Source organism: Camelus ferus, chromosome 22 (genome assembly GCF_009834535.1).
Source record: "Camelus ferus isolate YT-003-E chromosome 22, BCGSAC_Cfer_1.0, whole genome shotgun sequence".
Lineage (NCBI taxonomy): Eukaryota > Metazoa > Chordata > Mammalia > Artiodactyla > Camelidae > Camelus > Camelus ferus.
Window position 1 is genome coordinate 18963371 of NC_045717.1, and position 24209 is coordinate 18987579.

At 52.0% G+C, this 24209-nt stretch overlaps 2 protein-coding genes across 6 annotated transcripts in view; one reads left to right on the forward strand and one right to left on the reverse strand.

Moving 5' to 3' along the window:
- Positions 1-11: 11 nt before the first annotated feature.
- CC2D1A (coiled-coil and C2 domain containing 1A) lies at positions 12-16145 on the reverse strand. 4 transcript variants are annotated; one of them, XM_032465477.1, is made up of 29 exons: positions 15800-16096; positions 14271-14406; positions 12452-12567; positions 12293-12358; positions 11930-12064; positions 11600-11834; positions 7951-8075; positions 7573-7645; positions 7330-7401; positions 7101-7231; positions 6949-7021; positions 6134-6267; positions 5675-5789; positions 5421-5593; positions 4611-4733; positions 4469-4527; positions 4261-4377; positions 2996-3069; positions 2862-2920; positions 2692-2743; positions 2506-2605; positions 2328-2418; positions 1895-2032; positions 1742-1806; positions 1137-1200; positions 918-1044; positions 766-842; positions 629-676; positions 12-546 (listed from the first exon to the last, which is right to left on the reverse strand). In XM_032465477.1, exons 1-29 carry the CDS (start codon positions 15857-15859, stop codon positions 526-528), a joined length of 2859 nt encoding a protein of 952 aa, XP_032321368.1. In that variant the 5' UTR covers positions 15860-16096; the 3' UTR covers positions 12-525. The 4 variants fall into 4 exon arrangements, with proteins under 4 accessions (XP_032321368.1, XP_032321369.1, XP_032321367.1 ...); XM_032465478.1 differs by having other exon boundaries at positions 1742-1803; positions 15800-16004; XM_032465476.1 differs by lacking the exon at positions 14271-14406 and having other exon boundaries at positions 1742-1803; positions 15800-16145.
- C22H19orf57 (chromosome 22 C19orf57 homolog) overlaps positions 15284-24209 on the forward strand; it is a 17692-nt gene continuing 8766 nt past the window's right edge. The window contains exons 1-6 of one of the 2 annotated variants that reach the window (XM_032465479.1): positions 15284-15558; positions 16527-16588; positions 17127-17178; positions 20665-20842; positions 23322-23403; positions 23639-23743. In XM_032465479.1, the coding sequence (XP_032321370.1) occupies positions 15468-15558; positions 16527-16588; positions 17127-17178; positions 20665-20842; positions 23322-23403; positions 23639-23743 (570 nt within the window). In that variant the 5' untranslated portion in view covers positions 15284-15467. Of the gene's footprint in view, positions 15559-16264; positions 16373-16526; positions 16589-17126; positions 17179-20664; positions 20843-23321; positions 23404-23638; positions 23744-24209 lie in introns of those variants that run through there. The other variant, XM_032465480.1, reaches the window with a different exon arrangement.

Below are 24209 nucleotides of genomic sequence, written 5' to 3' on the forward strand. Positions count from 1 at the left end.
CAAAGGCAGGACAGAGTGAGCCGGGTGTGGCCCTGGCTGTTTATTCTGTGTGTCAGCCCTGGGGGCCCAGCTGGGCCAGGGCAACCCTCTGGGGAGCCAACCAGGCTCTGGCTGGCCTCAGTGGCTTCTTTGGGGTGTAGGTGGACTTCGGGGTTAAGGCTGGGAGGGGCAGGAAGTAAAGTGCTTGCAGGGGCCCTTGGGGCTTGGTCCTAGCCGCCCTCCCACCTTGGAGGCAGGCAAGGCGCCGCACACCCCTGGGCTGTGCAAACGGACTCTCTGGGGCCCCCCCAGCCAGGCCTGGGTGAGGGGCACACACAGGCTGGCGGATACCATCCCCAACGCCCCCTGCCAGGGAGGCTCCAGCCAGACTGGGTGGGCCCAGTGGGGGAACATGTCCATCCAGAGCCGATTGTCCATTGATTGTCTGCTCAACTGGTTGGAGTCTGTGGCCATGTTAGCTCCTCCCAGAGCAGGGGCCTCAGGCTTGCTCCCCGCTCTCCAGGGGCCGCCCGTGCTGTCAGCCCCTCACCTGCGGAGCCGCTGCAGCTGAGGGAGAGGCCGCTGGGGTCAGAGTACGGGACAGGGCCGCAGCTGCCCAGCCCCTAACCCCAGTGCCCAAGCTGCTCACCTCACTCTCGACCAGGTTCCGTCGATACAGGGCCTCCTTTGCGGCCTCCTGGGGTGGGGGGTGGGCAACAGGTGGTCAGGGGGCAGCCCCTGGCAGCCCTGACCCCCAAACACCCGCCCAGCCCTCGCCCGGCTCACCCTGCTGCCGTCACTGCCCAGGCGCCGGGCTGCCTCCGTGTAGAACTGCAGCTGACGCTCCAGCTGGGCCGCGTACTCTGAGGGAGGAAGGGGGTCAGGATGGGGCCCGCTGCCCCCGGCCCTCCCCCACGGGCCCATCCCTGAACTCCTACCCCGCCGGATGCCTGGGCCCCCTTGCTCCAGCTGTGCCCTCTGCCACTGGCTGCGTTGCGTGATGTCCTGGTACTGCTGGGCCACCTCCGGGGGCACGGGCCGCCTTGCCTGCCTGAGGGCCAGGATCTAGGGGGTGCAGATGGAGCTATGAGGGCCCTGCCTGGGCCCGCCGACCTCCTCAATCCCACCCCACTGAGCCTAGCCGGGTGGGTACCCACCTTCCGCTCCAGACGCTCTTGGTCGAAGGCCAGCACGCTGAGACTATGCAGGGGCCGGGCTGATCTATGGGGTTGGGGAGGGATGAGGGGCTGCAGGGATACCCCATCCCTGACCCCGTTAATTCAACAGACACACCAGAGAACAGAGGGAGACAAGCCAGGCCCACCTCAGTGCTGCTTGAGCCAACAACCTAATAGGGACAATGACTGTATACCACGTGTCAGGAAGGGCTTCCTGGAGAAGGTGACAGTCAAGTTGGTACTCAAACACAGTTGGGCAGAGGAGCAGGGAGCAAGTGTAGGGATAGGGGTGCTCAGTGCACTATAACACAGAGAAGCCCAAAGGCCAGTGAAAACTAAGTGTAGCCAGGAACCAACAGGAGGAAGTGGGGAGAAAGCTGGATATATTGACAACGGTCAGATCACAAAAGATCCTAAAGATCAAGCTGAGTTTAAATGAGATGTTCCAGGAAAAAGGGACCCAGGAGAGGTTTTGGAGTGGGGGAGGGACATGCTCCACTTTGCACCTGATGGGAAGCTGTCCAAGAGGAGCTGAGGCAAGAAGAAGGGGGGTCTCCCCAGCACAGCCTGGCCCAGCCACCTACCTGTTCCCTGGCTCCCTCGTAGGAGCAGGCAAGGGGGGGGCCTTTCCCTTGGACCCAGAAACCTGCTTCAGGGGACAGAATCAGTCTTGTGAGTCTCGGCCCTCCTTGAACCAAACCTCCCTCCCTCGGGCTGCTGATGAGCAGGGGTCTCACTGTGGGCATAGCTGCCGGCACAGGGTCGATGACCAGCCACCTCTCAGTTGTCGTCTCCAACTGCTGGGCCGTCAGGGGTTCCCGAATCCGAACCATCACCTCCAGCCGCCCCCCTGTGGGCCTGCGACCATCCAGAACCTGGGTGGGAGTGAGGGGAGGCTGTTAGGAAGCAGGCAGTGGCTCAGGGCCAGGATCAGGGAAAACTAGAGCAATTTCCAAAATAGGAGCCCATGGGTACAGCTGAGACATCAGCTGGTCAGAACAAGCAGAGAGCTGAGAGTGGTTAGGGCTGGGCAATGGGGAGCTCTGGGACTCCAGGGGAGGGCCTGGGTCAGTGGAAGGGACCCCTGGGAGGCTCAGAGCAGGAGCACGTGAGTGACGCTCATGAGTGGCATGGCTACACTGGAGCATTCAGATGAAGTCCACCTCTCACCTCAAGGATCTCCCGGACCTCGCATGCCGTCTCCAGGGCGTCCAGCTTCAGTTGGGCTGTGCCCAGGACCCGGTCGGTCTTGAAGAGCCCCCTGTGTGTGTGGGAGGGGACAGGATGGTGGGCCCAGGGAAGCTCCCCCTCCTCCAGAGCCCATGCAACACCGGCGGCCCCAGCTCACCCCTTGTGGACCACTTCGAACTTGATGCCTTTGGTCTGGATGGCCCTTCGGAAGCCACGGTGGCTGCGGTTGATGCAGAGTTTGAACTGCTCCTTGAACTCTGCCAGGGGAAGGAGGAAGGAGGGAAGGGTCAGGCTATGGTTCCACGTTCTTTCTGCAAGGGGACTGCCTCCTGCCAAGGCTCACCAGGGGAATCTGTGTTCTTGATCACGCTGGTCTTGTCTTTCTGAGCTTCTTCCTGGGACCAGGCAGGAGGCAAAAAAACTCAGGGGCTGGGGCCTGCACTTGAACCCCTGCTGGACCCACTCCCCAGTCTGATGGGGCCTGAGCCTGTCCCTCCCCAGCTCTCTACATACCACATTGGGATAGGGGAAGTCGAACCGAACAAAGACATCCAGGTCACCGGGGGACAGCCCTGTGGGCAAACAAGGGTCAAAGCTGGGCAGAGGGGTGGCCCCCACGGCCCCACCCCTGCCTGCCACCCCCTCACCTGGGGGTGTGGGCAGGTTGATGCCCTTCACGATGAACAGGAGCATGTCGTTGCCGCTGAGGTCAGGGAAGATCCTTCCGGGAGGGCAGGCGGGAGACAGGCATCTCAGTGTCACTGCCTGCCCGCCTTCTCTGCCCTCAGCAGGGCAGGGTGTAACCCCCACCCCAGGCTCTAGGCCCGAGTTTTAAAACTAGCCTAGAATTCTCCATCCAGGTCCACCACTGGCTACATTTCAAGTCCTTTCTTCAGTCGGCACAGATTTATTTGGGACCTACTATGTGGCCTCAGTGCTATGGGACCTTTCCTTCCTTGCATAAGATTTCTGGAATCTTCTAAAGTTCACCAACAAATGCCCTAACTGCTGTGGGGTCTTCTCTTCCTTGGACAATGCTTCTTGTACACCTACTATATGCCAGCCAATGTCCTCACTGCTGGGGACACAGAAGGAAATGAGGGAGACCCCATCCCTGTGCTCATGGAGCCCGGGCCAGCTGAGTGGACAGATGGCCAATGAACACGTAAGTAGAGAAACAAACAAAACAACAACTCTGCAGAGAATTAAATCAGGGGAGAGAGTGAAGTGTGCTCAGGAGGGTTGGGCTGCTTCTGACAGAGTGGTCAGGGAGGGCTTCTCAGGGGAGGTAACATCGTAGTTCACTCTGAACATCAAGAAGAGACCGCTATGTGCAGACCTGAGGAACAGGGTCTGAGCAGAGGAAACAGCTGGTGCAAAGGTCCTGAGTGGAAACATGGCTGGTGAGTCTGATTAATCAAAACGAGGTCTGTGTGGCAGGAGATGAGTGAAGTGGGGACAGTGGGAGATGAGGTGACAGGGAGCCAGGCTGTGCAGGTGTGGGGGAGCCAGGGTAAGGGATGTGGGTTATCTGAGGTGGTGACCTCAGGTTATCCCAGTGGCTGCACCTAACTTCATCTGTAAGTGGGGAAAATGGTCCCAACTCCCTGGGGTGAGAAGACTGAACAGGAGCAGGACCAACAACAACCATCCCACAAGCTTGTCCAGGCCTTTGGGATGAGGCACATCTCTGCACTCACTAGATCGTCCCCATTTCCAAACGTGTCACTGTCAATACCCCATCACCATCTTTCACTCTGAGGCATGTCACGTGTGCCTCGGGACCCTTGCACGTACTGTGCTTCCACCACCCACCCAAACTCTCCTCCAGAGACAAGTCCTCTGCTGGCTTCCAGGGAGCACAAACCCCTCTCCAAAGGGGTGCCCAGGCCATGGGGCATCGGGGCCTTACTTGATGACGCTGAAGGTTCTCTGCTCAAAGCGAGCTGTGGGCGTAGGGAGACCCCGGGCAAAGGCCTGCTTCAGAATCTCCATGCTCCGCTTACAGTCCTCCGCCAGCTTCTCAAATCTGCCAGCAAGAGGGCCCTGCTCAGGTCCCTGGTCTCAGGGCCAGGCTGGGGGTGCAGAAGTCTGGTGGGGATGGGGGCAGGGCTTCTTACTTGGTGGTTTCGGCAATGTTGCCCAGGTGGGTGAACTGGTTGGAGTGGTTCAGGCACATCTAGGGGGAGCAGAAGACAGTGAGGGGAGGGTTGGGCGGGGGGCATGCCCTTGTGCTGACCTGGGCAAGGAATCCCCCATCACCTCGTGCTGCTGCCTTATGAGCTTGGTGAGTTCACCGTAGCGCCGGGCAGACTCCTGAGACAGACCTGGGCCGGGCCGCTGGACCAGGGCGAAGTCATCCTTGTTGACGGGGGCGGGCGGCACCTGGGGAGAATGAGGCTCATGGGGAAGGGCCTGCTGGTCAGCAACAGGCAGACCCACCTAGGGCTCTGTGGAAATGTCACCTCTCCTTAGAGAGCCCTTCCCTGACTACTGCTCCATCCCCCAGTCCCTGTTCTTTCTTCTTGCCCAAGGAGAAAAGCAATGCTCAAAGAAAAGCGGATGGTCCTGCCCAAAATGGCAGAATCTGTTAACCATTTTCCCCCAAGCCTGATCCCCATCCTCTCTTCCCTAATAATGGAGTTCTGGCTGGGTACACAGCAGCCTAGCAAGAGACTACAGGTCCCAGCTAGGTGTGACCATGTGACTCGGTTCTGGCCAGTGGGAGACAAGCAGAAGTGATGGCAAATCCACGTAACTTCCCATAGCCTGGATGCAGATAAGACATGACTCCACTTTAACCATATGGACAAGAATGACCTCCTAGGGTAGCAAAGCAACAAGATAGAAAGAACCTGGGCCCTGGAGGGCTTTGTCTTTCAGAGACCAGAATGCCTTGAATGTTACATGGAAGAAATATAAATGTCTGTCTTGTTTCAGCCACTGTCTTATGGGGGAAGGGAGTACTTTTAACTTGATCCTGACTAATACACTCCAAGTCACATGGCTGCTAAGTGGCACAAGCCTGATGGGCGAGCGCCTGGGAAGGTCCAGTAGGCCTGGAGGGTTCACCTTGGCAATGTCCACAGGCAGCCCATTGCGTGAGGCCTCCAGCATGGGCTCCAGCCCCTTGGCCTGGCGCAGGTGCATCTTGGCGCCCTCCACATCGTTCTTCTGCTTGGCTCGCAGTGCAGCCTGCAGGAGCTGCTTCTTTCGGCTCTCCAGGAAAGCCAGCTGCTGCTGGGCTGTGGGCACAGTGGCATCTTCAGGTGCTGCCCAGACCATGGCCAGGCAATAGGCAGCCAGGGTGGGGAGGGTGTACTTACCTCTGGTGGATGTGCCTTTGGGGGCTGATTTGGCTGCTGGGGTGGATCCTGACTGGGGCGCCCTTGAGGGTGGGGCTTTGGGCTGAGCCGTGGGGGCTGCAGGGCTGTTGGGTTGCTGAGAGGTGGAGACGAAGTCAAGGCTTTCCCAGAGCCTATGATGAGCCCACTCCCCAAAAGAGTCAGGGCCCGACACTGACAACACTAACCGTCTTAGTTACTATTTCCTCAGCAATGAACACAACATAGGATCTTGTTCACACTGAATCTTTGCAACAGCCCTGGGAGAGAACGACTGTTACTGTGCTCGCTACAGAGGAGCCCAAGGCCCCGAGAGCACAGTGACTTGCCCCAGCCAGGAAGTGGCAGGGCTGGGTGTGAAGCCAGTTCTTTCTGGCTCAGGGTCAGGACTACTGGGGCTTTGTTTCCCTTGCCTCACCCCACGGCCCCAGCCCCTCACACCTTCTTAGGCTCCTCATCCTCTTCGTCCTCTGGGCCTTCGTCCTGGTTGGCCAGCTTCATGGCGGTCTCTAGGACCCCCACCAGGCTCTGTTGGGTGGGCTCAGTGGCCTCCAGGCCCTGGATCGGGGGAAAGCCTGGGCGGCCAGTTGGGACCAGTCAGGAGGGGAAGACCCACACCATAATGGGGGAGACACAGGTTCCTCCCCCACTAAGGAGCCTCAGGCCATTGAATACCAGGAAGGAGCTGCTGCTGGTTCGGTGGAGACACCAGACCATTCCAACCTCCCTCCTGCCTCTTGGCTCTGCTTGCCTGACCCAGGGCCTTGACCAGATTCCAACAGGCAAGCACTGTGAGGTGGTGTGCTGGGCATAAGAGGTGGTCCCGGGCCTGGAGGGACTCCCGGGGGGCCAAGGTGCAGAGACCTAATTGCTCTTGTGAGGGACACACAGGCAGCTCTGAGAACCCAGCGGATGCCTCTAACCCACCGAGGGGCTGGTGGATGGCTGAGGAGGTATCTGTACAGCTGAGAGCTGATGACTAGGAAGGCAGGAGCTGAACAAAGAGGAGATGGAGGGATCGGGAGTGGAGGGCTGGTGAACAGGCTCTCCAGATGAAACCCCCTGATTTTTAGTGTTTGCCAATTTCCACGGTGTAAACTCTGCCACTCTGACTTATCTTAAGCTACTAATTGTTTAAGAAGCTTGCAGAATTTCTGAACGTACAGCAATCAGCTCTCTGAGACTATACAGTCGGAAGGAATAGCACCTGCAAAGTCTCTGAGGCTGGGGGGGTGGGGACCGGGGGCGGGGCCTACCTGGGGGCACTGGTAGCTCTGCCACGTCCACGGCTCGCCCAGCCTTGTGGGCTCGGACGGCGTCTTGGTATTGCTGCAGGGAACACAGGTTGTTAGGGCTTCTGGGTGAGGTCTCCAGGGGCTGCCAACTCACCCACTCGGCCTCCACCCACCTTGACGATGCGCTCGTGCATGCGAGCTTTCCGCTGGTCCCCCTTGGTCTTGGCCTGAGCTGCCGCCACGCGGTACCGCTCCATCCGCTGCTCTAGTGCCTCCAGGAGAGTCTTTGGGGGTGGAGGAACCTCTGGGCGGGACCAGGAGAGTGGGGCAGGATTAAGAATCTAGGGAAGGGTAGACTGTCTCGTTCTAGCCTGCCCAACCCACAGGGTCCCAGGAACACACCTGGCATGGATGGCACTGCAGCAGGCGCTGGAGGCTGTGGTGGCGGTGATGGTGGGTCCGGGGGCAGCTGGTCTAGGAACAGACAGGGCCCATCCAATGAGGGGCTTGCTTGTGGTTGCCCCCTCCCCTCAACCAGGCTGGTCTGGCCTGGCGGGGGGTCCCTGGGCCTGACCAGTGGGGTTGTAGCATCAGGAAGAACTTAGCCTCCAGCAGTCCTGGAGGGTGTCAGGGAGGGGTCCTCACCAGGTGGAGGGGGCAGGCGAGATAGGTCCACAGGCTCCCCTCGGCTCAGGGCCTCCAAGACCGCATCAAAGCTCTGGGAGAAGGAAGTAGATCAGGGGAGGAGGCTGCAGTTGGGAGTCAGGACCCCCGGGGAGCCTCCATGCTCTGCCACGTGATGGAGGAATCCCAGCACTGTCCCTTCCTTTTCAGCAGCTTACCCAAGCCTCTTCCGGACACCTATGCCTATTTCACAGAGAGGGTAAACTGAGGCTTCAAGAGGTGCAGCAAACTATAGCTACAGAGTGACCAGGAGTCAAATTTGCATCTATCTGACCCCAGAGGCCCTGATCTTTGCCCTCATGCTTTGTCAGAAGCATCCTGCCCTCTCTCTGGACACACCTTGGCCACACGGAAGTATCTGGTGGCAGCGGCAGTATCTCCCTGCTGCTTGGCGTGGAGGGCGGCTAGCTTGTACTCACGCTGGCGGCTCTGCAACTGGGCCAGGGGGCCAGGGCTGCAGGGAGCTGGAAGGGAGAACAGCACACAAACCATTTCTACTTAAGTCTCTTAGGCTTAGGTTCACTTTTTAGATGTGAGAATTAAGGCTCAGAGAGGGAATGTTGCCTCCCCAAGGTCACACAGCCTGAAGATGGCATGGTGGGCACTCAACCCCGTGACAGTCTCTGGAGCCACTACTGTTTTGCCCCCAAGAGAATTTTAGAAAACTTTATGTATCCCTACCTGTTTCTAAGTTGACATCTAAAACTTTATTTAAAGTTGAAAAAGTGGTGAGGGTTGTCATTCCCAGTGTCTTTAAATACTGACACTCGAAAAAGAAAACCATCACTCCACTCTTTTAAATCTCATGTATCCCAACTACTACGGAGATTTGAAACTCACCAATATTTACTTTTCATTTTATTTTTTTAAATCGCGGTAAAATACACATAACTTAAATTCACCATCTTAACCCTTCTTAAGTGTACGGTTCAATGAAATTAAGTACATTCACATTATTGTGCAACCATTACCACCATCCACCTCCAGAACTTCTCATCTTCCCAAACTGAAACTCTGCCTCCATTAAATGCTAATTTCCGATTCGCCCTCCCCTAGCCCATGGCATTCACCATTCTACTTTCTCTATGAACTTGACTACTTTAGGGACCTCATGTACTTAGAATCATACAGTATTTGTCCTTTTGTGACTGGCTTATTTCACTCAGCATAATGTCTTCCAGGTTCATCCATGTTGTAGCATGTGTCAGAATTTCCTTCCTTTTTAAGGCTGAATAATATTCTATTGTATGGATGGTCCATGTTTGTTTATCCATTTGCAGGCACACCACCGAGATATTACATGTTCAGTTCCAGAGCACCGCAATACAGCAGTTATCAAAATAAAGTGAGTCACACAATGTTTTTGGTTTCCCAGTGCACATAAATGTTATGCTCACACTACACTATAGTCTATTAAGTATGCAACAGCATTATTTCTAAAAAAAACAACATTCATACTTTAATCAAAAAATACTTCATTGTTAAAAAGTGCTAACTAACCTCTGAGCCTTTAGCAAGTCATAGTAGTAACATCAGAGACCACTGAACCATTAGACTGCAAGCTCCTTGAGGGATTTTGTCTTAATCATTGTTAAACCCAATGCCTCGTACCATGCCTGGCACATAAGAAGTGCTCAGTAAACGTCTGAACAAATCAGTGAGTGAGGGCGTGTGTGCATGAGTGCACAAGTGAACTGTAAAACTGATAATACTTGGCTTGTCTACTACAAGAAAAAAAAACATCATTGATCACAGATGCCCATAACAAATCTAATAGCAACGAAAAAGCTTGAAATACTGCGAGAATTACCAAAATGAGACACAGAGACACAAAGTGAACAAATGCTGTTGGGAAAACAGTGCCAATAAACTTGCTCAAAGTAAGACTGCCACAAACCTTCAATTTGTTAAAAAAAAAAAACAACAAAGTTGGCGAACTGCAATAAAGCAAAGCTTGAGAAACGAGGTGTGTCTGTATCTGTCAATGGACACTGGGTTTTTTCCTACCTTTTGACTATTATAGATAATATTACTGTGAACACGAGTGTACAAATACCTCTCCAAGCCTCTGCTTTTAATTCTCTTGTGTATATACCAATACTTACTTTTTAAACACATGCAGGGTTCACTTTCAGCAATCGGGAATTTTAGATCTCTTATTTACCTCCACGTCTCCCACAGAACTCTACCCTAACGTGATATATGTGGGCACTTGAAAGTCTTTCTGTGGCTACCTTATTGCACACTGAAATGTACATCTATGCAGTGTGTCAACAGAGTTGGGAAACAGACGGTTAAACTGCTTTTTAAATGGTACATTACTTACAGTTTCAAATGATAGGCTCAATGCCTTTTCAGGGGGAAGTATCCCTAACTTGAAAGCAATAGGTACAATTGTTGGTATAAAAAAACCCGAAGTACAATAGATACACCACCTAGCGTCTACAGATCCTAGAAACACCCAGAAAACAGCACGTGTTGGACTTTTTCAGACTGACGGGACCCACTGTTTTAAGTTTCAGCGGCCTTGCCTGAGAAGGTGTCTGCAGGTTGAAGCAAAACACCTTGACATTTGACTGGCTTCATTTCCTGTCATTGCAAGTCTCTCTCAGGGTTAAAGAATTTTTCTTCCTGGGTCTAATTATTGTCACAATTATTACTAGCATGAAATTGAGCAAAGCCTAAATATATTGAGCTTTCTGATAAATAATTTTTATATACCAAGAATAACATTTTATTGGCAAGGTAGTGCTTGCTGACATGGTGGGGCTGAGTCCACCCCCTAACATTTAGCTCCTGTTTCCTCCATTTTTTTTTCTACTTTCCTTTTTTTTTAATGTGTAGAGAAACCTGCTTCACACCAACAAATAGATGCAAAGAGACAGAGTCATTATTGTGACATCATGCGATTCCCTGAGCCCTGGCCAAAGTATATACCAAACACCCCATTATGATTTAGAGACCAGGTGTTCACTTTCTGAACCCCAGGCTGTTGTTTTAAGTATCTCTCTGTTTCCTGCTGGGATAGTATTTGCCCCTGGGGCGGAGCCCCAAATTCATATTCTAGAAGCATCCATATTACGTGGGCACTCCTTTCCTGAAGTGGGAGAGGGAGAAGTTGGGAAAGAAAACTTCTTGGGAGATGCATCCTCCAGGAGGTGAGTTTTAGGAAAAAAGACAGACAAGCTGAGGGTTGGGAATTATTCATTTAAAACTCTAGGTGTGGGAATGTTACTCAGCCCTGAAATAAATGGAGTTCTGACATACATTAGCTGCAACATGCCAAGTGAAGGAAGCCAGACACAGAAGGACAAACAGTGTACGGGTCTCCTTACGTGAAATATCTACGGGGGGCAAATCCAGAGACAGAAAGTAGAACAGAGGTTACTGAGGGCTGGAGGAGAGGGAATGGGGAGTTAGTGCTTCATGGGGACAGAGTTTCTGTTTGGGGTGATGAAAAAGTTTTAGAAATAGATAGAGGTGATGGTTGCATAACATTGTGAATGTGCTAAATGCCACTCAGTTGCACAATGAAAAATGGTTAAATGGCAAAAAGTTACTTGTTTTTTAATTTTTTAAACTGAGACATTTATTGTCCCTCTTTCTGAGGCAGAAAGTAATCAGATCTTAATCAGATACTGCCAAGCTCTACCTCCTGTTTGGTAACATAGGTAACACAGCAAAGCCATGCACTTTATAAAAACAATATGCCCATATAATATAAACCCTTTAGGAAGAGACATGTGACAAATGAAAGGACACAGAGCTTTTTCAATATTAGCCTCTCACAAATGTTTTGTTATATATATTTTACTGTCACCACACAAAAAACCTCTCAGTGTGCCCGTGTACCCCTTGGAAGGTAGGATTAGAGGGGAGAAGGGTGTTATAAATGCCTAACACTCAGTGCGGGGCCTGCAGCTCCACAGACGGGCCTACCACTGAAAACCCCCCACCCCATGTCAGCCCAGCCCTGCCCCTGGCCTACCTGGGGGCAGCTGGGGCTTAGCCGACACCAGGGATGAAGCTGGGGCAGTGGAAGGAGGACCCTCCACGATGACCTTGGGATCTGGGGCCGGCGGGTTTGTAGGGGCCGGCTGGGCGGGTGCAGGGGTGCGGCTGGGTGTGGCCACTGGGCCCTTCCCCACAGCCACAGGCGGCGGGATGTCCCCTTCATCGATGGTGTTGCCCTTCCGGACGGAGGCCAGCAGGTTTTCAAGCGTCTGAGAGAAGGTGTGAACGTGGGTTTGCGGGGAGCCTGGAGCTGGGTGCAGGGGGCAGTGGTGAGGTCCCAGCAGCCTCCCGTCTGCCCGCTTACCTTGAGCCCCCGGTCATAGCGCCGCATCTTGGCACCATCTCCGGCTTGTCGAGCACTTTCGATCGCTGTCTGGTAGAGGGCCAGCCTCTCCTGCAAGGTGGCCTCCACCCCTGGGCTGGGGGTTGTGGCCTTTGGCTGCGGGAGGGGCCAGGCGCATGGTCTGGGTGGTGACCCTACTCGGGCCTGCCCCAACAGCAGCCTTGGTTGAATACCTACTGCACACCATCATCAACCCATTTCGCAGGGCAGAGAACTGGGGCTCAGAGGCATCCTGCCACCTGCCCCAGGCCCCATGGCTGAGAGGGGAAGAAAAGCAGGGCCTTGAACCCTGGGCTGTAGGGACCAGTGTCATTAGAGGTATACCTGGGCCACAGGAGGGTGGGACTCCGAAGCCTTCTGTTCCTCCCCTAGGACCTCATTCAGTTCCGCCTGCAGGGACACATGGTCGGGGGCCAGTCATGAGGGCCTGCTGGACGGGGCAACAGCAGGAGAAAGGTCCCCTGTCCCATCCTGCGTGCTCACCAGCAGGTCGTCATCAGCCTCCACATCCTCCTCGTCCGTCCCCTCCTCATCATCCTCATCTGGGTCTCTCATGCACAGGCTGGCCATCTTCTCAATGGCCTCCATGGGCAGGGGACCTGGAAGCAGAGGGAGGCCCCAGCTGGACCAGGATTCTTGAAGAGTCCCCAGCCTCCTGTCCCAGTGACCCACAGCCCCGAAAAATAGGATAGCAGGCAGTAGGGCAGCATGTCCCCCTCCCAGGCTTTCCATGGCACTCCACTGCCCTCGGGCCCACCAGGCATGATCCCACTCCCCGCCAACCTCCCTGGCCTGAACTCTTCCTTATCAAGCTGGAATTGGAGCCCCAGATCTGCAACTTTCTCACTGTGTGACCTCAGGCAAGTCACTTCACCTCCCTGGGCCTCAGTCTTCCCATGTGTTAGATGGGGACACAACAGTCTCTCTCTCACAGGTAGACTATGGGGACTAAAGGTAAGTGAGGCTCTTAGAATAGCTTATTATCAGCATTTTGTTATTCCTGTTATTCTCATTATTTGTGGTATCTATGTTTTATGAAGTTGCCACAAACACGGAGTTAGTGAACACTGAACCATTGCCCCTGGAGGAAATACAGCGCTAAGTTCCCGTGAGCCTCTGGGCACAACATTTTTGTCAACTGGTCATACATAACCTTGCTTTATGTGCTTTTCTATTTAAAGACACCTAACTTATACACACAAACACACACACGCATAGACACACACACTCATACACATAGACGTACACAGACACCCACACGCATTACACACTCATTAAAAAAAAACACATCTAACTTAATATAGTTGATTTGTTAACATCGAACTTGAGGCCAACAGCACAGTAACTCATGTCTGAATGAAAATTATCTGTAAGGTACATCCCAGCCTTCTTATACTTAGGGACAGCAGACAGTCAGCACTACACATGGGGAACATTTGGATAGGCAAAATCACCAACAAAAGCAGAAAAAGGAGAAAAACATGGCACCAAGCAGATCAAGAAAAGGGTACACTTATAGTATGTGCTGAGACAAGGAGGCAGAGTATCTCCTCAGCTGGAAACATGCAAATGGTGTGACTCAAACTTTTTGCAGCTCTGTGCATGTCTGTGAAGGACTGCAAAAGCGCTACAAGCACTGATTTGGGGGTTACAAATAAAGTTAAGCCAGTAGGTGAATTAACAAATTTGAAATATAGGAATGATGGATATAGGGATCGTTAATGAGGATCAGCTATGTTACTAAAAAGTATAAAGGCTCTGTTTGCCCTGAGCTCCAGCCCCACTTGATCACTGCAGAGTCCCCTGACCCCCGCCATCACTGCCAGGGCCTCTGCATGTGCCCCGACCCCTCCCCTCACAGAAGCGCTCCCCAAGTCTTCACGTGGCCCTCGCCTTTGAGTGTGCCTCCTCCAGGAATCCCAGTCCAGCTCACAGGCCTCCCCCATTGTTCTGTGCTTCGGGTTGGAGGACATGCCAGGTCCTGTGTGAAGTGTCTGATAAACTTAGAAGACTAACTCCTATGATACAAGCATGGTCATTATTCCCATTTTACAGACAGGGAAACCGAAGCCCACACAGGTGCTGGGATTCATCAAGTCACACAGACAGTATGTTGCAGAGGTGGGATTCATACCCTCATTCTGGGTCCAGAGTTAATCACTTAACCTCTTACCCAGACTGTAGGTTCCAGGAAGGCAGGGACCTTCGCTATCTCCATTCCCCCATCTTCCCAGCACCCAGCTCCACACCCTGCCCATAGCAGGAGTTCAGAAAATGTTCAGGGGTGTGTTGAAAGTCTCACCTTTGCCTTTAAGCTTCTCCAGGGCTTGGGGTTGGCCCCCCACCAAGGCCAAGAACTCAGCCTCCAGTTCCTCATCATTAACTCCATCCTCAGGGATCAACAGGCCATCTGGGGAGAGGTCAACCAGCAGGCCCAGCTTGGGGAACAGGGAGGGTACAGTCAGATCTTGGGATGCACCCCAACTGGCCAGAGGCAACCATGATGGACCTGGAGTTCCCTTGGGAGGAAGGGAACCCAGGGATCCTGGGGAAAGCTATTTCCCTGGGGAGTGCCAGGAAGCTGGAACAGGCTCAGAACACAACAGGTGTCCCAAGATGGGCCAGGCCCTCTGGCACAGATCAACATGGGGCAAAGGGCAGGTGGAGCGACCCAGCTCCCGGCTCTGAGCCCATACCCTTGATGCGCCGCTAGCCAAGTTCAGTGGGGGAAAGAAGGCTGCATGCCCTTCCCAAAGCAAAGCCACTCTGCACATCTAGTCTTTTCCTTTCCAGCATCTTCAGCAGAGGGAGCCATGCAGGAAGGCTGGAGGTGTCAAGAGCAATTAGAAGCCCAGACAACAAAGAAGTTGAAAGTGGGGTCTTTGCTGTGTAATATACCAGTCTTCCTATCCTATTCTGGTTAATGGCCAGTCATGGTGTGATAGTATTAGGTTGATATACACAAAATTATCCCCCTTTCTGTGAGTCAAAAATGGTCAAGTATCAGCAATTATATATGGCTCCGTCTACTAGCAATGATGATGACAGCACTTATTAAGTGCTATGTTCTAGCACTTTCCATAAACTATCTCAATGAATTTTCATAATTGTCCTGTGACATAGGGACTCTTAGGGCGTCCATTTTACATATGAGGAAACTGAGGCTTAGAGCCATGAAGTCAAGTGTCCAATGTGCAGAAGCCAGGAGAAAATTTCAGGTCAGCCAGACTCTAAAACTTGGGCACTAAGCTATGGCCTAGGTTCCTTCCATCAAAGCTGAGGAAAATCAAACTCTCCCGGTGCCTGGGGCAAAAGAGATGAGAGAGTAAGACGAGGCCGAAACACAGACCTATGGGCTCATGGCAGCAGCTCTGGATTTGTGCTTAGCTCTGGCCAAGCAGTTAATCCCTATGACCTTGGGCAGGTGTCTTTACCTCTCTGGGCCTCAGTGTCCTCGTCTGTACAATGGGGATAAAAAGAGTCTGACCCGGCCCGGTTGATGCGAGGGTTCTGCAAGTGCTCAGGTCAGGTGAGCACTACCCCAGGTCCGAGGCCTTCCTCTCCTAGACTGGCAGCTGCTGCTGCAACAGGTGGCTCTGAACTCTGGGCGGGGCGCCAGGAGCTGGGGAGCCGGGGCTAGTAGGCCGCACTCGGGGGTGGGGGGGGGGAGTTGAACTTAACCTGGGGGGCGGGGACCCGGGCTCACCTGGGGGTGAAGAACAGATTCGGGGCGGGGGGGGGGCAGGGGTGGGCAGGGCTCCTTTGAACGTCTAAAAAGGATCGGAAGGGTGGGAAGGGTTCCCTCAGCCGAGCCATGAGATACAGACTCACCTGGCGGGCGGTGGCAGCGCCTCGGCCTGGAGGTCCCGGGGGTCCCTTCCTCTTGTGCATCTTCCAGGCTGGATACTTGGACCACTGGCCCCTGGCCTGGCCTTGCCCTGACTCCTCCCCCCGGGCCTATGGCCGCGCACGCGACCTTCCTGAACCCCGCGCCCCTCGTTGGCGCTCGGCGACCGCCGTCCCGCGCCCTCAGCCCCACGGGTGGCGGCCCAACTTCCGCCTCGGCCCTTGGGCGCCGCGGTACCGGAGCGCAGCCACTGGACTTGCCGGGCCCACCCCCACTGAAACTACAATTCCCAGCAGGCAGTGCGCGAGCTCGCATGCGCGCTGCAGGGAAGTGGGCGGTGCCGCAGGGTCGCGCGGGAAAGAGGCGGAGCGTCCTCAAGTAGGAGGGGCGGTGCTGGTATCGCGCGTGCGCGAGCGATAGGGCCTTGTAGTGCGCGGGAAAGAGGCGGAGCGTTTGCAGGTGTGAGGGCCGCTGGGTTCTCTTTGCGAGGCCACCTGCGAGCTGAGGCCTCTCCTGGCGGTTCTGGTCTGGGCAGTCCTCACTTTTCAGTGCCTTGGGTAGGGTTAGTGTGGGCTTGGTCACCGGAAGCCGCGTCCACAGCGCTCGGGCCTTGGAACCCCAGCTGCCCAGCCTCCGTGAGGGCCAACTTTGACTTTTCTTTTTTCAAAAAGATTTTACGCAAATAATTTAATCAAATTATTCCCCCAACAGATCCAGATAGCCTTCCAGTTCCTGATAAGGACAGAGAGACCTTGACAACTTCTGTGGCCCAGGTTGGTTTGGGCTTGTCTGGCCCCCTAGGCTGGAAGGAACTGATTGACCTGTGGCGACTCCTGCCTCTCCAAGGCCCCAGGCATCCCCTGAAGGACCCCAGGTGGCCCCTCTAAAGTCCCCAGATGACCCTGAAGGACCCCAGGTGTCACCTCGAAAGTCCTGGGGTGTCCCTGGAAGGGCCCCAGGTACCCCAGCCTGGAGGGAGACGGCTTCACACAGGCTGCTCCATCTTAGAGACTAGAAGGAGTGTCCTAGAGCTTCCCACGGCCCCAGCTCCTGGCCCAGGTGCTCTTAGACTCTGGGCAGAAGATAGGCAGTTCCCTCTCTGTTCTCTGCAGCATGGAGGAGTTTTGAATTCCTACCCACAGCCCAAGCCATAGCTATGACTCCCACCCTGTGTCCTCTTCGGGGCCCAGCTGACCCCTGGGGCAGCCAGATGGGCCCAGGTGAGGTTGGGGTGGCCTCAGCCAAGGTCAGTGGGTCTGTACTCAGGGACAGGAACTGCTTGTAATGATAAAATTTGTTCCTTGTTTTCAGATTTCTCTAGGGAGGGATAAAATGAGTAAGAGGAAGAAGCTTCGGACCTCAGGTATTTGGATGTTTAAGTTGACACCTCTTTATTGCTGCTTCTGCTTATAGGAGGAGTGTGAGTTATTGCAGAAATGCTAATATGACTACACCAAGCTCCTTAAAACAGCAACAGCTGTAACAGTGACTTAATCCACGCTAGTAGAAAAGTATAAAATATGGAGAAGTACTTACCGTAAAAAGTGAAAGCTTTGTGGCACTTCCTTCAGCCTTTAGTGGGACCCCACAGCCTCGGGGACGCCCCCAGGCTTCAGGGCAGGAGTGCAGCCTCTATGCAGGCCCACTCTCCCAGATGTCACATGTATAGAGATGTACTGTAAGGCCATCTGGTGTGTGGCTAAGTGCTTCACTTTTGAACCCAAAACCTGGGTTCGTCTCACTGTCTGATGGCGGATGACACTCTGGGCCTCACTTTCCTCCTATAAGTAGGGGATAATAAGGGCATGTATCCTTTCAGTTAGAACAGTGATTTGCAACCTGTTGGGGGGAAGTAGTTTGACCTCCAGAGGACATCTGGCAATGTCTTGAGACATTTTTGGTTTTCACAACTGGTGTGGATGTATGTGTGTTGGTGGGCAGGGGAGGAGGGGTAGTGGCATTTTAGTGGGTGTAGGCCAGGAATGCTGCTCAAAATCGTGGAATATGGAGGACAGCCCACACGACACAGAATGACCTGGCCCCCAAATGTCAATAGTACCAAAGTTGAGAACCATGCCCTAGAGCTCACATGTGGATTAGAATTTATAAAAAGCCGAGAATAGACTCATGGTTGTACACAAACATATGCTGCTGTTATGAATATCCTTTCAGATTAAAAGAAAGCTTCATTTTGAAACAATTTTAAGTTTACAGAAAAGTTGCAAAAATTATTCAGAGTTCTGTCTACCCTTTCCCCAGCTTCCCCAAATGTTAACATCCCCCACCACCATAAGATGATGATCGACCATATAGTGGAACATAAAAAACAAACAAACAAACAAACAGGAACTGAGCCTCAGTCTGTTACTTTTCCAGACTTTTCCTTTGTATACACAAATAACAGGGTTTTTATTGGAAAATAGAATCATCACACATACTGAGTTTCATCCTCTGTTTTTCACTTTGTGTATTTCAAGACCATCTTTACTTGTCAATATACGTGTAGAATTTCCTCATTGGAAAGGAAAGCTTACCCTGTATTACATAGTATAGCTCCATTTCCCTGTCATTGTCTGAGGTAATTTAAATTTCTCAAAAATTTAGAAGTAACCAGTGAGTGGTTAATGAACTTTGAGAGTAGCACTCATTTTTTTCTCCCAAGATGTGGGACAGGAAAGAAATTTTATCAACAGATCGAAGATGTTTTGTGCAGAGATGAGCAGCAGGCTGCTTGGAGACACAGGAATTCCTCTGACCTTGGAGGAGGAAGCTGAGGACAGCCAGGCCCACCCACAGCAGATCATTTGGGGCCTCTCTTGGCAGTGGACTCCCCAGCTCAGTGGACCTTAGACTGGCCCAGGACAGCTCTTTCTGTGTGTCCTGGATGGGGTGGGGAGAGAGGAAGATGATTCTGGCAGAGGGTGAAAGGAGCCCTTTCCCCCCTGATGTCTTTGGCCTTTGGTGTTGAACACAAGGTTCTGCGTTAGTTTTTCTTAAATTAATCCGGTGGGGACAGATCACAGGAAGGAAATGGAAGCCTCTTCACGTCTGTTGATATTTTCCCTTTTTATTTGGTACAAATGTCCATTGGATGAACAAAGGAAACATCTTAAGAAATTAAATAAATGAAGCCGCTGTATTTTTGCATTTTCTGACAAACCACAAGGTGGGAATGTGTGTAAGAAACATTCGTCGGAGCCTTGCTCTGGATGCGGTGCTGGGTGGGTATCTGAGATGGGGGTGGGAGCAGGGCAATGATCAAAGGGTGCAGCAGACTCAGTTCCCACCCTTGACAGCTTCAAGATCTAGTTGGGAGGGTGGGAAGAAAAATGCTTCTCACCGAGAGAGCTAATCAAACGCACAGCAGTTGGGTAAAGTTCTAAATGGGCACACAAGAACTGTAACTGACAGAATTAGGAGAAATTACAGGAAAGCCACTGTGGTCTAGTGGAGCCCCAAAAAACTGAATGAATGCTAAGGCAGACCCTAGCCATTCAATGTTGTGGGGAGGGAACTCCTTCAACGGGTTTATTTTAAGATGTGTAAGGAGCTGACGCCGGCAGGCGTCTATGTGACTGACCTCCAGGAAAATCAGACCTGGATATGGTTTGTCTTCTTGTTCTTGCTGCCTGGTCAGAAGTTCAGTACACAGTAGGTGCTCAGTAAATGCTCGAGTACTGTTAAGTGTACAGGCTCTGGAGCTGGACTGCCTGGATCCGATTCCAGCTTCCTTGGCCTCTCTGTGCCTCAGCTTTCTCATCTGTAAGATGGTTATAACATCAGGACCCTACCTCAGGGTTTTATCATGACACAGCTGAGTTCTCAGGACAGTGTCTGGCATGGAACTCACTAGAGTCAACCCTTTTTATTTATTTATTGACAAATGGTTCGGTTGGGGCCAGATATGAAGAGGTCTTACAAGCCAGCCACTACTGGCAGTTTCTGTGTAAGGGAATTTCCTTCATTCAACAAATGGATGTTAATAAGTGCCTTTAAAGCTCTAAATTGCTTTCAGTGATGGGAAAAGGTATTGTGGGGATATAAGGGACCGAGAGGCAGCGGAGAAGTCACCTCCTTAGCACTTGATGACTCTGGGTCCCAGTTTTCCTAGGATGGATATTCTGCAAGCGTCATGGAAAGCCAGAGTGGTACATAATTTAGTGTTGTCTGCATTTCCTGGGAACTGATCTTTGTTTTCATGTGCATTCATTCAGTTGTCTACCAAGTACTTATTGGGCACCAACGGTTTACTAGATGCTCTCCTAGCTGCTTGAGACCCAGCAGAGAGTGAGAAAGATAAGGCCCCTCCTTGCATGGAACAGGTTGTAGTAGGGGAGACAGAAAATGACCCAGTACATCAGATACAGAAAATGACCCAGTACATCAGATACTTGTAGAGAAAAGATGTGAAGTGAATAAAACGGAGCATGGGCCTGGGAGGAGTTGCTCTAAGGAAAAGTCAAGGATGGCCCCTCTGCAGGGACATTTGAGACACACAGGAGACAGCACACACCTCTCACCACTTCCTCAGAGAGACAGTCAGCTGGGCCAGGTTGTCTCAGGTGTTTCCGAGCCAGGCCAGGTCACCTCAGGATCCAGCATCAGTCATGACTAGTCAATCGATAAAAAGCCTTTGCATCCCATGGTCATGTAAGCTCCTGGGTCCCACCTGGATGAGATTCCATCCCATCTCTTGCTCTCCAGGCAAGCATCAGAGCAAGAATTTCCTGCCCATTGCACAAGTTTGCTCACATTGCCTCAGTGGCCCTCATGTGTTTGGTTGTCAGCCATGGCAGTGCCTGCTCCCTGCTACCCCCAACCCCTTCATCTTCTTTTGTCTCTAAATTAGGAGGAGAAGGAATCCGTCCTCTGAAATTTCCAAAGAACCCAAGGCGAGGAGACTCTGATAGGGCCCCCCAGAATTCCACATTGGGCCATCTGCATCACCCTGAAGAGTCAGCAGGCAGATCAGGACCCGCTCCCTCTGCAGAGCAGAGCAGGGAGGATCCAGGACAGGCAGCCCCCAGGTAGGTGGCTCGGAACATTCCAGCAAGCCTCTCTGCTGACAGTGGTCACGGCCAGTGGATGCAAAGGGGAGGGGACCAATTGACATGACCCATCCAGGGCCATGCTTCCCCATCAGGGGCTCAGTGTTCTTGGATTGAGCTTCTCAAAGCTTTGCTCCGGGGACTCTCCCCTCTAGCAAAAAAAAGTCAATATTTTAATCACAGGCAAGGAAAACCTTGAATTTTTCAAGGTCACTTAGTTACAGAATACAACTTGTCCTGCCTGCAGGTCAAATCCATAGTTATCCCATGCTCCCTCTTAATCAGGAGGGGACTGAAGGAGTCGTGGGTCTGTGAAATAGTAACCCACAAGAGAGAATAATGATCTTCATGTTCCAGGCAGCATGCTTATTAGCTATAATAATATAATAAATACTTCTCACACATCATCTCATTTAATCTTCATGGCACTGTGACATGGGTTTTTATCCCCATTTGGCAGATGAGGACTCTGAGGCTTCAAGAGGTCAAATGACTTGCCTAAGACCACTGAGCTGGTACAAGGCAGGCTGGGGTTCTGGCTGTGTCTGGCTTCTGTGCTCTTCACCACTGAGGTTTCCTAGTTCCCTAATTTTTTCAGAAAATATCTAATGAAGCATAGTAGAGGGGTTGTGGAAAGAAAAGGAAGATCTGGAGAACCACTTAGTCTCCACAGGGTTAAACCACATGTAACTGTAGCAAAGTAGAAAGGGTTAGCAGGAATTGGGAGAAGCCAGGTTCCTGCTCCCTGAAGTCTTCAGTAAAAGCATCATGGATTGGACTAGCACATTTTCTGAGTGAAAAATTGAGGCATGCAATCCAACTGACAGAGCTGTTTTCTCGGGTATATGTCTGTCTGATCTCAGGTCTTTGCCATCTTAGGGGTAAAGGTGGCCCTGCTGTATGTGTGGCATGAAGGAGGGGCCACATGTCACACGTAAGCCATTCTCCCAGACAGACACAACAGTGTCGCTGTGTCACTCCTGGAGAAGCCAACAGGGCTGTTGGGGTCGCGGCTGCTGCCCACTATGCTGAGTCCATAAGACTAGTCAGAATCCACAGACGTGGATTCCCGCTGTTGTCTTCTGTTTTTGCTTTTTTGATGTTTTATTAAGAAATACGGCATGCACAGAAATATAACAGAAAAAAACCAACATAAAGCAGTCAGCTTAACACATTTATGTTGAGCAGTGAAATCTTGCCAGCACTCCAGAAGCCGCCCAAACAACCCATCCCAATTAAAAATTTTCAAACAGACGGTTGCTATCAGTATCTAGACTGATTCTGTCTCCATAACCCCTCTTGGCACAATTGAAGCCTATTACCGTGTGTCCTCATGCTTTTTTTTCTGTTCCACTTCCAAAGTTGAAATCGTGAAGTTTCAGTTCCAGATTTTGATCCTTTTTTTTTTTTAACAATATACAGAGCCACATTTCTTTAGCTATAACCATCAGTCTCACCAGTTTTTTTTTTTAAAGACTGTATTTTTTTAGAGCAGTTTTAGGTTTACAATAAAACTGAGAGGAAGGAGCAGTGGTTTCCCACTTACCCCACCCCCACTTCCAAGCATGGATAGCCTGCCCGTTACCACCACCACTCACCAGAATGGTACATTTCTCACCAAGGTGAGCCTACATTGACCCATGATAATCACCCACAGTCCACGGTTTACTTTAAAGTTCATTATGTGTGTTGTACATTCTGTAGGTTTGGACAAAAGTGCAATGACATGTATCCATCACTTAGTATCACACTGAGTGTTTTCACTGCTGTAGAAATCCTAGCCTGTTCATCTCTCCCCTCAGCCCTTGGAAACCACTGATCTTTTCACTGTCCCCATAGCATGCTCTTTCTGGAATATCAAATAGTTGGAATTATACAGTAGCCTTTTCAGATTGGCTCCTTTCACTTGGTAATGTGCATTTGAGGTATCTCCATGTGTCTTCATGGCTTAAGAGCTCATTTCTTTTTAGCACCAAAATACTGTCCCATTGCCTGTGTGTACCAGTTTATTTATCTACTCACCCACTGAAGGCCATCTTGGTTGCTTCCACATTTCATTGATTATGAATACACCCATTTATTTAGACACTGTGTATTTTTGTATCTATGACTTTTTAGAATTTGCAGAGTTGGGGGCTGGAGAGTCAGTCCAAATGAGAATTCCTGTTCTGACTTCAGGAGCCAATTCCTGGGACTGTAAGAGTAAAGTGCCACCACAGCAGGCAGCTTGATCTGGGACGTGGGACTCGGTACCCTTCTTGGCAGTCCGATGTTCCCCAGGGCGCTGCTCCCCTTACCCACCTCCCCCCACAAGCAGGCGCTCCAGGGCCACCCTCTTAGGAGACCCTGAGCACTACTTTGCCTTTGGATTTCGTTCTCTGTTTGTCTTATTCTGCAATTTAACAGGTAGCGTTAGGAGGACTTCAGAATCTCCTCTGTTTTGTCTTTCTCCTCCCAGCTCTCCTGATAAGGAAGCAGGAGCTCCCTCCAGGCTCCCCGGGCAACCAGAAAAGGAACCCGTTCCCTTTCCTCCTTCCCAGGTGAGCCTGTTTTATGGCCTCATGTATGTACGAAAGATGCTGCCTCCCTTAAGCTGGAGTTCTTGTCTCTGTTCATCGTCAACAGCTGCTGGTGAGAGTATGTGCTGGGGAGGAAGGCAAGGGCCGGGTCTGAGACTGCAAGAAGGAAACCAGTTCTACTGTTTGTTTTATCTCTGAGACCTCATTCCTCCCTTATCTTTATTGCTGCTTTATTCTTTTTGTATCTGGTTCACAGAACTCAGTTGGGAGGTTTGTCCCCCAGTTTGCAAAACCCAGGAAGATAGTGACAAGACAAGCAGAGAGGAGGGAAGAGGACCTCAGGAGTGGGGCCTTCAGCTCGGTAAGACCCTACCATCAGCCAGGCTGGGCCCTACAGATGCTCTGCCTCTTGGCCCAACCTTGGCAGTTGAGTTCAACTGTGGTTTTCCTTGGCAGTGGCTAGTCCTGTATCTCCGCACCCACCTCCACATTTTCAGCGCTATAGATGTCTGTGGACAGACAGGTGCTGTGCCAGGAGCTTGGAGGCCTGTGAGAGGTGTTCAGACAGCTGTGCCTGCGCTGAAGCTGTCAAGGCCAGAGCTCTCTTCCCCAGGTTGCAGGAAAGTAGTGAGACTCAGAAAGGCAGCCCACGTTCTACCCTTGAACCCCTTTGCTTACCAGAGGCTTCTGGGTGAGTGGGGGATGTATTACAGTGTGCTCTTGTCCTTGCCACCATGAGCTCCAGGGGTCACGTTGTCTCTGGAACACATGCCCCTAAAAAAGTGAGTGGTGGGCATTCTGAGCAGCTGTGTTTGTAATCACCTCCA